The following is a 12,990-nucleotide window of genomic DNA, read 5'->3' on the forward strand; positions in this document are numbered from 1 at the left end:
GAGAGGAAGAGGGTGAGGAGAGGAAGAGGAGGAGAGGAAGAGGAGGAGAGGAAGAGGAGGAGAGGAAGAGGGTGAGGAGAGGAAGAGGAGGAGAGGAAGAGGGTGAGGAGAGGAAGAGGAGGAGAGGACAGAGACCCTGTGAGCATCCGTGTGATGAAGAAGAAAACATCTGAGTCACTGAAGTTAAAAATAAAACTCCAACACGTGGACGGAACCTTCGTGAACGACCAGTAAATGATCTGACGTCAGGTTCACACCTTCAGACAGACATGATGGAGCTTCATCATCATGATGAGTGAAGACGCTGCAGCCTTCATGTGTCCAGCCTGTCCTCACATCCTCATCAGGAGGACAGAGAGAGACGCTGACAGCTGAAGCTGAGTGCTTCACTTTAAAACCACACTCGTGAGATTTAAATTCTTCACAGACGAGTAAATTAAACAAGAAGAGACGAGAACTGAAAACGTCTTTCTGTGTCGTGATCAAAGCCACCTGCGATGAAGAGGAGGAGTCTGACGATGACGATGAATATAAACTCCACCCTCTGACCAGAGTTACATAAATCAACCAATGGTCGAGTCATTACACAACGCAGAGGCCAGGGAGAAAAGAAGAGCATTGTGGGAACTATTCTGCCTGAGTGATGTTCGCACGACTGATCACACACGAGAACCAGAGACTGTCATCCATCGTCCATCCATCATCATCCATCCATCATCCATCATCCATCATCATCCATCCATCATCATCCATCGTCCATCATCCATCATCATCCATCCATCATCATCCATCCATCATCCATCTACTGAACAAGTTCAGAAGAAGAACAGAACATCACTGTCTGAAGTGAACACATCTATATTCTCTATATCTGGAATCTTTCAAGGTCACAGGTTGGAGTCAAATAATTTTCTTCTTCAGACGATGAAGATTTAAATCACGTGAATTCAGATGTTTGAGACGACACATCATCAAGTTCACAACAGAACTAAGATACTAATGAAACCGAGGCAGAAGAAGGTGAAGGGTTCAGTTTCTATCTTTTAAATCCGAGTCACAGTGTCTGACTCCGGTTCATGTGTCTGTGTTGCATTGTGGGAAGATTAGAATCAAACGCGTGTCACGTCGGACCAAACGGTGTGAAAGTGTCCGTGTTTACCTTGAGCTGCACCAGGTGGACGTCCACGTGTCTGTTGTCCCCGTCCTGTCCCGCAGAGTGAGTCAGCTGCGTGACCCTGTCGCTGGTCGTTCTCAGCCACGTCTCGATCTCCGGCAGGTGGAGGACGACCTTCCAGTCGGCTCCAGTGTGGAGGGGCGGAGGTTTCTTTGACCTGCGACAACGCACAGAGTGCATCGAGATAAACACACGGAGGACAACCTGCTCAGAGTCAAACAGGAGACGGACACGGTCTCAAACTCACAGGGACAGAGACAGAGGAGGTGGAGACCAAAAGATAAACAAGAGCAAACACGGGACAAACTCCAATGATGACATCATCTCTGTGTGAAGAGAAACGTTCGTCCAGTTTCACGTCCGTCACGTGTTAGAAACCTCAGAGACACGCCCACTCGCTCACTGAGAAGGTTCCAGATGTTTTCTCTCTCACAGACTCACTCTGACATTTTACAGATGTTCTACCAGGAGGCTGCTGGAGAAGATCCAGAACATGAGAACATGTCCAGAGACTCCGACTCAGACATTTGTTCTCACATACAGAACATGTGAGGAACATGTCAACAACATGTGAGGAACATGTGAGGAACATGAGAGGAACACCTCAGCAACATGTGAGGAACATGTGAGGAACATGAGAGGAACACCTCAGCAACATGTGAGGAACATGTGAGGAACATGAGAGGAACACCTCAGCAACATGTGAGGAACATGTGAGGAACATGAGAGGAACACCTCAGCAACATGTGAGGAACATGTGAGGAACACGTCTGAGAGCAGCTTCATAAGATCTAAAATAACTTTGGATCACTCATAATCGTTACCTCTTGGACGGGTCTCCACACAGAAGAGGTCCGGGGCCGGGGCCCAGTGAGGAGGCCCCACCCTGGGGCTGATGGTCCAGATCCTGGCTGAAATGGGCAGTGGGGGAGGTGGAGCCGTCGGGGTCCATGGTCGGGGTGACGGGCGTGACGGAGGTGACCATGGGGGACGGCGGCTCGGGGGCCACGGGTGAGAGAGCTAAGATGCTCATGGTGTGAGAGAGGCGGTCGTGATTCCTGCTGGGGGCGAACGAACGTCACTGTGAACTGGAGAGAGAGAAAAAAAAAAAGAGAGAGAGACAGGTAGACGTGAAAAACAGATTCAGAGACGAGGACAGAGAAAAACAAGGGGGAAGGAAGGAAGGAAGCAAGGACAGATGGAAGGAATATACAACAATATATATCTGTGTAAGTTAAAACACACACACACACACACACACACAAACGTGGTCGGACGACAACAAACTCTTCCTCTTTTTTTCCGTCACTCTTCATCATCTGCTCAGAACTTCATCCTCAGTTTGTTTTCTCTCTCTCTCTCCACTGTGTCGTCCTCTAACACATTCAGGCTGTCACAGCATGGCACTGCGCACACACACACACACACAGACACACACACACACACACACACACACAGACACACACACACACACACACACACACACACACACACACACAGCCTCTGCATTGATCGGCAGCAGAGAAACTGTCACTGATGAACTCAGTTCAGTTGAGCGGAGGACGGACGACAACATCAGGCTCGAACTTCACTTTCCCTGATCCGACTCCTGAAACGTGACGCGACGTCTCTTTCACCGTTCACACACTTGAACTCTGGGAAATGTCCCTGCCTCACGTCCTCTAGTCCGATAAGAAACAAGCAGGTAAAACAAACAGGAAGCATCTCTTCTCCTCCGCTCGCTCTGTGTCTATTTCACTTTTTGGTGAAGGTCCTTTAATTCAGCTTTCATAAAAACTTTCAATAAATTCTTTGTGATTCACTATAAAAACTTTAACTTTGACTTATTGTCCCTGAAAACCTCAAATAAATGATTTTTAGATTTCATCTCTGAAGCTTCACACACTCCTCATCTCTTTCCCAGAGACGAGGACAAAAGCACTTCCTGTGTCTGCGAGTCGGGATGAGGTCAGTGGGCGGGAACAGATGTGACATCATCGGCTTCACCGTGAGTGAAATCATCAGTCACATGACCCCGGAGAGGGAGCGAGGGGAGGAGAGGAGGATGAGAGAGGAGAGATGGAGGACGGACGGGTGGGATGATGAAGCAGAGTCTGAGAACTGTGATGATCACATGACCGAGACCAGTCATCTTTTCCCATCAGCTGTAACGAGGTTAACGATCACGACTGCACTTAAAGAGACGATGACGTCGCCTATGTGACCTCCGACCTCCGTGATTCACCTGGAACGCTTCACTGTCATTTGTCAGTTTGAATTCACTGAGTCAGTGTCTGTCCGCCCTTGTTCTAATGAACTCTGGGTTTTAATGAAAAATAAAAAGTACAGGACGTTATGTCACAGTGGACTTGACCTTTGACCTTTGGGACAGAAAACCTCAGCACTTCATCTTTTTTTATCCAGTTAAACAAAATAATTATCGAGTTTTCTTTTTACCACGACATCCCAGAGTCCAAATCTGAGGAAATTCCCAGAAGGCATTTCTTCGATATTGTGCAGGATGGACGTAGGGAAGGACGGGAGGATGGAGGACAGACGGACGTTGGACATAAATGATGTCCGTCTGTTGATAAAATAAAAATGTGTGTGGAAAGAAAAGAGAGACATCAGCTTTGACGACCAAACACCATCAGCACCACCGCGACCAATCATGTGTTAACGACTTAATTAGACGGAACAGTAAATAGGTCATACACACACATGTACACACACACGTACACACACAGAGTAAATACACACTATTATATCATGTTTAACTCTGTGTGTGTGTGTGTGTGTGTCTACAGGCAACAACACACAAATCTTTCTCAGGCGAAGCTTCATTTCCTCTCTAAGCGTTTCAGAAGTTTGGCTTCATTTAATAAAACAGAAAAAGGGATTTGAAGACAGACACATTTCTCTCAGTGATGGATCAGAAAACAAATTGTTCCCGAAACTCTTTGTGAATTAAGTTTTCATTCAGTTTCACGTCCTCGCGCTGACACTGACTCACACGTCACAGAGAATCTCCGTCCATCAAACGCAGCCGCTCGGTTTCAGAACGTTACAGAACTCATCTCGTTCAACACGTCTGATCCTCGGGGATCTGCACATTCCAAAGTGAACCAGTCCGACACGCGGACGTTTACTGATCTGATTCATCGTCTCTTTGAGGGATTAAAGGCGAGATTAAAGTCGCAGGAAGATTTTTTATGTAACGCAGCAGCTGCTTTATCAGCTGAGATCACAGCTGAGTCAACGGGATTCTTCCTCTTCTCACATTCGTGATTCAATCATAAAAAGTATAAATATATATTTACACAAATCAGATCAGGAGTTTATGTTCTTAAGTTCCTTAAACTAAACATGAAAAGAAAAAACATCAACATGCGACGTGAACAAACGTCAAGAAAGACACGATAACGCTGAGGCAAATTTAAACACGTCTGACTCTTCACGTTAATTGTGATTCAGAGAATAAATGATGTTTTTCTGGATGTTTGAAGAACATCTGGACGACGACTGATCCAGAAAAGGTCGTTAATCACTTTGAAACTGGAGCTAAAACAATTTAATATCAGTTCATCAAAGATGAGAAGAGGAAGCACAGATCATGATCCACATCACCGTGTCCCTACTCTCTGGCTTCTGAGCCACGATGTGGTGCGTCAGCAGCGTTCAGAGGGTCATCGACACGGCTCACAAAATCACAGCCATCTTTGAAGGAGCCTTTTAAAACTGAACGAGCCTTCACGCCCTCGACCGTCAAACTCCAGGTGCACCGATAACAAACGCCTCCAACCATCACACTGGACGATTTAAAAGAAAAGAGGCGTGTCGGCTCAGTGTCCAACGTCTTCTCCAAACAACACGTGATGTGTTTCTTTAATCTGAAGCTGCGTGCTAATGCCCCACACACACACACACACACACACACACACACACACACACGAGCAATATGCTCAGAACAAAATCAGCATCATGCAACATCCTGAAATAAGCAGCTGCTCCAAGTTCTCTGTTCAACGTGGTTTTAATAGGTCGACACTTCTATAGATATCCTGCCCTCCATTACATCTCCTCCTCCTCCTCCTCCTCTTCATCCCCCTCCTCTCACGCTGCCACCTTCAGACTCACGGCCTCACCCAGCTCGCCATCGACGGGCCACGCCCACAGCTCGCCACCAGACAGACGACTCAGACTCTACTCGTCCCTCCGCCCCCTTTGTGCTGTGAATTATTCACCGCCGACCAAACGCTGCGTGTTTTCCTCAAAGTCTGAGCGAGTGATGAAAAGTAAACTGAGGCTGGAGAAAGAAAACAGCCATGACACAGACTGTGTGTGTGTGTGTGTGTGTGTGTGTGTGTGTGTGTGTGTGTGTGTGGTTCTGTGTGTGTGTGTGTGTGTGTGTGTCCCAGGGGTCCTCCAGCCCAGCCCCAGTATGAATAATGTATCACAGGGGAGGCAGATGTGTTCTTGAGTTCCTGGTCGTTAATCTCTCCTCCTCTGTCTCGGTGTCATGTTTGTGACTGAGGAAGAACGAGCTGAGGGAAGATTCCACTGAAATAATCCGACACGTCGCTGCAGCATCAGGAGCTGCACCCCCGAGGAACGACATGGAACCAAAAAACAAAACGGGAGGTTTGTGTGAAATTCAATCAGAAACTGAATCCCAGGTTCAAATCTCAAAACTCCTCATCAAAGTCTTCTGTGATAAAAAAAATCATAACTAGAATCCCAACGCTGTGTTTGTTCGTCACAAACCGGTTCAGTTCACGTTGCGTTAGGATTCCGTTAATAATTTCATCTTTAGATATAAAACACAAACAACCTTTTCCTGTTAGAGAAGACTTGACTGTACTCTGCACCGTCCGGTCCTCAGTGTTCACTTACAAAACAATCTGGTGCTTCTAGGATTTTAAATTTGAATTGTTTGTTTCACCAACACATTCTGATCTCCACCTCATCGTCCAACCTGATGACGGGGAAACATGAGGTCACCGTTCAAACCTGCGTTACAACGTGCGACACATTTCATTTTTTAAATATTCTACAGTGTTTGATGACGTTTCTCTGTTATCGATACTCGATTATTTTAGAGGAAACTAAAATCCGGACCTCTCTGATTTATTCTAAATAACAAAGAAATGTATTTGTTCTTGTAAGAGCAGAAAAACATGATGTTGTGTTTGCAGCCGTGGACACAGTGTTTCAGAGCTGCTGATAGAAACAGAAGGAGAAGAGCTGCCCCACCCCGAGGTCTGAGCTGATGTTATCGATACAGAGGAGGAGGAGGAGGAGGAGAGGAAACATGAGAGGAGACAAGAGGAAGACGCTAAATGAAAAAAACAGGGAGGGAGAGAAAGGGAGGATGCAAGGAGACAAGCGGAGAGGACACAGGGAGGAGAGAGGAGGGAAAGGAGAAGAAAGAGGAGATGGAAGCAAAGAACCCTCTGAACAGACCTCAGCCTCTCAACCAGGTTTCTCACTGAAACACACAAACATGAACAGAACAAATCAAAATACACACGTCCACCTGTCGTCGTTCTCCATTGAACTACGTCCACACTGAGGTTCACCAAGGAAACTTTTGCTCTCTGAGTTTCAGCCTCTCGTTCGTATATACGATATTCTCTAGTGAGTAAAACTGAATCTGTGTCAACATGTGACACGCGTTAGGAAAAGAAACAACAACGATGGCGGCTGCAAACCGGTCTCTGTACGTGATGTGAGCACGGCTCGGCCTCAGTACAGACTGGCAGCTACACTTAGCTTCTCTGCAAAACATCAGAGACATTCACAACCTCACAACCTCACGACCTCAGTTTACTTCTCTGGGATTCGTTGACGTGGAATTGATCCTTTTTGCGTTGCAGGTAAACTGAACTTCTAGATGTCAAATTGTTTCACCTGCTGCAAACTGTCGAATGTGAGATGAACACAAATGCAACTGCTGCACCATCCCCCAAGTGTGTGTGTGTGTGTGTGTGTGTGTGTGTGTGTGTGTGTGTGTGTGTGTGTGTGTGTGTGTGTGTGTGTGTGTGTTGTGTAGAGCTCTAGTCTCCAGAGAAAAGAAGAATAACCCTGATCCTCATCATGCAGTGCCCAGCACGGGGGGGGGGGGGTTCCCAGCACAAACAACTATGTGTTGAAGGAGGTTGGGGGGGGCCTCTCTCTCTCTCTCTCTCTCTCTCTCTCCCTCTCTCTCTCTCTCTCTCAGATGAAAGTGACATCAACTGTTTCATTTCCAATAAAAACCTCATGAAACTAAAATTGAAAATTCTCTGAGATTCTAAAATCATGTTTCAGGAAGAAACATTGGAAGTAAGTAATCATAAACACAGAGATTACGTTTCAGAAACTAAATATAACACGAGATTTGATATGTGAAGAAAAAATAAAGAATCAAACTACCGGGAAAAAAGATTTAAAGGTTTAAAGTCCGTCAGAGAATCGAGCTGAACGGATTCTTGAAGCTGGTGAATCGATTCGAGAATCATTTGAATTTGTGTTTTTACACAGACTGAAAAAAAGACTGTGTCATTCAGCGAAGGAATCAAAGTGTGTATCAGATGTCGACGCCGGATGAAACTTCCCATAGTGCATCGCTGCGCTCTCCCTGCTGGAACACAACACGTCGGCTCCGCGGGGGGGGAAAAACCGTGGAGGCGACAGACGAGCAGCTCGTCGCGTCGAGGTTCAAATAAACGACTTCTGCTCTCTGACACGTGAGGCTACATCATATAATAATCGTGTTTCTCACGTGCACGACTCTTCCAGATGTGTCGAAGCTCTGTGCACATCAACTTGACCTGAATCGCTTCAGCAAACACAAACAGCTTCAGGCTAATTCCAGAAGATCCCGAGGGAGTCGTCCTGTTCTGGGACTCTCGCTCATCATCCGTCTCTGACGTGAGACCGTGTGAGGACAGGGAGGACGGACACCAGCAGAGAAACACTGGTCACTGGCCCGCGACCGACCGACGGGGGCTGGGGATCGAACGCGGTTCGTTCAAAGGCACCGACCGAATCCCCTCGTTAGCACAGAGAACAGGTTCTATTGAATGAAACTGACGAGAGTTAGAGATTCATTTGGAAGCTGTAGAACAAGAATGACTTCAGAAGTGAATGGAAGGGGAGACTTGCAATGGTTTATGGGATACGTAGTTCTTTCACTCTCAAGATAATTTTACTTTCTTATAATTTTTTGATCTGCTCAGAATCAAAACTCTTTAAAAACTGAAACATGTAGAAAATAAAAAGTGTCCCAGTGAATTTCATGTTTTCAGAATTACTGATGAGAACAGACGATCAAACAGTGGAGGAGATGAACCAGCTTCTTCTCAGGACGGATCTAATCCAATAAAGTGTCTGTAACAGGAGAAGCCCACTTTAACCTTCCACGCCCCCCCCCCCCCCCACATCTACACTCCCGTGCCTCTCGGCAGCCTCTCGGCAGCCTCTCGCCCCAGAGATGGTCGTTACATCACTTCCTGTGGAGTGGAAGACGAGCTCAGCTGAACCAACGACAACATTAAACTCTGATGAACGGGAACGTTTTCCTCTTGGAGATAAACTGAGAGAGAAACATCTGAGCTGGAGACGCATCCGTTCTTTCGATTTATATTGAGTTTGAAATCTGGTAACAAATGAAGAAGAATCTTTTCTCATGACTGAGAAGTTTCTGTCTCCGGAAAGTCTCCAACCTTCAGGTAAAAGAGACAGGATGAATCTCTACAGGCACAAAAACACGAGCAGAGGAAGAACTGGAAACTCCAGTCAGCTCAGAGACACTGAAGACGAACGAGCACCGATTCCATGAACTCTGGAGATTCACAACAACAGGAACATGTGAGGAACACGTGAGGAACATGTGAGGAACACGTGAGGAACATGTGAGGAACACGTCAGGAACACGTGAGGAACATGTCCAGGTCTGAAAGCAGTTTCCCTCAGATGTGCTGATCCGGGGATGAATCATATAAACGATGATCATATTAAAGTTCATCACAACCTGAACTGTGGTTTTGTTGATCTTCTGGTCGTTGCTGAGTCACGAGGACGCTGCGTCCTTCGTTACTCTCCAGAGTCACAGACACTAAATCACTGACACCAGACAGAGTCAGTGAGAAGCTGAGACACCAACAGACAGTCGGTCTTCAAACTCTCATCAACACTGACGCTGCGTTCGCAGGTACGATATCAAAGATGATGGAAATAACTAGTGAGCAGATGTGACTCAGCAGAATAAACCCGAACTCCAGATGATCTCCTGAAACGATCCACAGGTGCTGCAGATGTCTGAGAAGGTTCCTGCAGACCTTCTCCAGAGTTTCAGTCCGGACACGATGTCCAGCGAGGCCGCGTGTCACAGCGGCAGGAGATTCTCCGCAGAGCTGACTCATCGATGACGCAAACTCAAACCTGTGAGAAAACAAAGATCTCAGGATGAAAACCAGGAGCCATCTTGGAGAACAACAAGTATCCAGAGCTTCTGGTGACGAGCGCTGTCGACGACCACACGATCGCGACGCTCCGCCCACGTCTGAGCGCTCTGTCGTCGAGAACACGTCTGTGGAGAACCTCCAGCTGCGTTCTTCATACGTGACGGAGAAACTCCAGAGAAGGTCCCGACCCCTCAACGCAGACGTTTTCGATTTTAAAGATTTACCATCTGGGTTTTTCTCGTTGTGTCTTTGTTTTGTTGACGTGTTTGTGTGAAAACTTTCTGAGGTGTTTACGTGAATGAGAACTCGCCGTGTTTCGTGGCGTCAGCGTTTTACCGCCTCATCACATTCTTACAGATTCTCTACGGTCACACGGGGGGCGCTCCGTCCTCAGGCGTCTTCAGGGTTCAGGAGAAACTTTTAAAAACTGTGGATGGATGTTAGCATCATCTTCTGACCTGTGACCTTTCAAACTCTCGGTCAAAACAATAACAAAGGGAGGAGGTGAGGCAGTGTGGGATGATGGGAGTTGTAGTCTTCTCCTGGTTCATTCAGAGGCTGAATTCTCCTCCTTCACCTTCTCCACGTTCAGACTCGGTGTTTCTCTGACACGTCTCTGAAGGAGCCGCGCCGCCGCTAACGCTCGCTCAGCTCGTTCCTCTGAAAACATCCAGACGTCCGACAATCACCAGTCCACGTCCACCGAGAGACGAACAAACCACCGAGATATTTAAAAAATGAGACTTCAAACTGGAGGAAAAGTCACTTTTGACTCTTCAGACACGTCGACAAAGACGTGACGCCGCGAAACTCTCCTCGACTGAAACGACAGATTCCGACAGGTTTGAAAAAAACGACTGAATCCATCGTCGGTTTTTGTTTTCAGACATTTCAACGAGGAAAAGTTGGATTTTCACTTTCAAACCTTCAGACGTTGTTGGACGTCACTTCCTGTTTGTTGTCTGACGCCTCCCTCATCGCTGTTCCTGTGAAGTCCGAACTTCGGACGACGACACGACCGAGAATCAGGCGAGAGACGCCGATCAGGCAGAAGAGAGAGAGAGAGAGAGAGACACTGAGAGAGAGAGAGTGAAGCGACAGAACAGAGAGGAGAGGTGTCGGCCCTGTTTCTGTTGCAGCAGCTGATCGAGCTGTTCTGCAGAGAGGCCTCCACAACAAAGCTGAGAGAGGGGGGGCAGAGAGAGAGAGAGAGAGAGAGAGAGAGAGAGAGACAGAGAGAGAGGGAGAGACTGGGAGGCACCTCCTTCTCTCGCTCTTTATCTGTTTCTCTCTTTCCATGCATCATTCTGGAGCGTTCTCATCCGACAGCTCATTGAATCAGCATTCCATGAAGGATTAGGCTGCACACACACACACACACACACACACACACACACACACACACACACGCACACACACACACACACACACATAGAAAACAGAGCGGAGGTCACGCAGAGCAGCACATACCTCATCTCTCTTCTTCTTCTTCTTCTCCTTCAGTTCATCTCGTTCCCTGATTTTCCTCCTCTCTTCGCTTAGGATGCTGGAGGATGCAGAGAGAGAGAGAGTGAGGGTGAGGGAGGGTGAGAGAGCGAGAGAGGGAGGTGCCTTATGATGTCCCACTGCAGAGAGAGAGAGAGAGAGAGAGAGAGAGAGAGAGGGAGAGAGAGAGAGAGATGGTGCTAACGGAGACGAGGCTAAAGCTAAACTAGCCACCAGCTCTCGGTGTGGGACGGACGGATGGGAGGAGGAGGAGGAGGAGGAGGAGGAGGAGGATGATGCGGCACCTTTCAGTACGGAAACAGAGGAAGCGAGAGAGCGAGAGGGCGAGAGAGTGAGAGGGAGGGAGAGGGAGAGGGAGGGAGGCAGGGAGCGGGGTGCCCTGTTACCTTGGAAACTGAGATGATGTGATGGAGAAGGTGGAGTCTGGCTCTGATTGGCTGACAGGGCGTGGTGCTCCCCTCTCTGGGGGGGGGGGGGGATGACGGAGCAAAGGCTGGGACGAGAGAAGCAGCTGCTCTCTCTCTCTCTCATCATCATCATCATCCTCCCTTCCATCCCCCCCCCCCCCCCCCCCTCCCAGCAGGGAGTCATGGAGGAGAAACGACCTCATGACAGAATTCTTTATTTCCACTGATGAAGAAAACGAGTTTTCATTTCCCGAAGCTTCTGTAACTTGAGTTTGTCGACATGAAGCACGATGTGACTCCTCGTCACGTCGTGAAAACACCAGCGACAGACGTCAGGAGGAATTCTCTGACTCCACCTCGCTCTCGTCTGTTTTATTTTTGCGGGAGGTCACATTTAAATTAATGTCTCTCGTGTTTTTATTCTTTAATTCTCTTGTGTTTTGATTTGTTTGTGGGAAACCTGATAACTGAGTCATCGTTTAGATAAATGAATATATTATTACTGTCATTGTTTATTTTTTACTCTTTGTAATTTTGTGGATAAATGTCTGAAGGTTTTATTGACTCATCAGTTTTGGATCCAAACATCTGATCTCATCTATTTCACTGAGTGAAGCGCCTCCTGCTGGTAACTCGTGGTAATGCTCAATGAATCTGCTGCTTGTTCCAACATCTTTTTAAAACTAAAGTGAAAACTTTATTTTCTGTTCGTAATTTACCATCTAGATTTTCTTCCTTTCATTTATTTCCCTTTTGTGTATTTTCCTGTTTCTATTGACTGATTATTATTTTATATTGGACCTTAAATTCTGTAAATAAATAAATAAAAATCTCAAACAGATCTCAGCAGATAGTTACCTGATTTAAGATGTTTACTTCAGGACAAACTCCGCCCCACACACACACACACACAAACACACACAGACACACACGCACACACAGACAAAGGTGTAAACAAACAGCTTGTCGTTGAAGTTACGTTGATCTCATGGTTACACACACACACACACACACACACACACACACACACACACACACACACACACACACACACACACACACACACACACACACACACACCGTCAGAAGTCAGTGGAGCTCCAGATGTTCATCAGCTGTTCGCATCGTGTCCGGATGTTTGCGCCACTTCCGGCTTTAATTGATCAGCCAATCAGCTGCTGCCGTTCATCCACAGGTGTGCCTCGGGGGGGAGGGGGGGGGGGGAGGGGGGGGGGGGCGGGTCATAAACCTCATGAGGATATTAAAGTATGTTGAGGTTCACTCACATTTATCTACTGAAGCAAACTCACATGAGGATGTTGAACTTTCTCTGGAGCAGCAAGATGAAATAAATAAATAAATAAATAAATAAATGTGTTAGTGAACTGCTGTTGTTTATTTGGGTTGTTGTTGTTTATTTCTGTTGTTGTTTTTTATTTGTGTTGTTGTTGTTGTT

At 46.9% G+C, this 12,990-nt stretch overlaps 1 protein-coding gene across 4 annotated transcripts in view; it reads right to left on the bottom strand.

Moving 5' to 3' along the window:
• The window catches only part of akap6 (A kinase (PRKA) anchor protein 6), a 121,610-nt gene extending 109,200 nt beyond the window's left edge, over positions 1-12,410 (bottom strand). Inside the window, exons 1-4 of one of the 4 annotated variants that reach the window (XM_069536254.1) lie at positions 12,393-12,410; positions 11,092-11,167; positions 1,999-2,262; positions 1,160-1,331 (exon numbers count right to left, since the gene is read on the bottom strand). In XM_069536254.1, coding sequence (XP_069392355.1) covers positions 1,160-1,331; positions 1,999-2,207 — 381 coding nt within the window. In that variant the 5' untranslated portion in view covers positions 2,208-2,262; positions 11,092-11,167; positions 12,393-12,410. Of the gene's footprint in view, positions 1-1,159; positions 1,332-1,998; positions 2,263-9,188; positions 9,578-10,546; positions 10,760-11,091; positions 11,411-12,392 lie in introns of those variants that run through there. The other 3 variants (XM_069536257.1, XM_069536256.1, XM_069536255.1) reach the window with 3 other exon arrangements.
• Positions 12,411-12,990: the final 580 nt, after the last annotated feature.

This window comes from Paralichthys olivaceus, chromosome 12, assembly GCF_024713975.1.
Source record: "Paralichthys olivaceus isolate ysfri-2021 chromosome 12, ASM2471397v2, whole genome shotgun sequence".
Taxonomy (NCBI): domain Eukaryota; kingdom Metazoa; phylum Chordata; class Actinopteri; order Pleuronectiformes; family Paralichthyidae; genus Paralichthys; species Paralichthys olivaceus.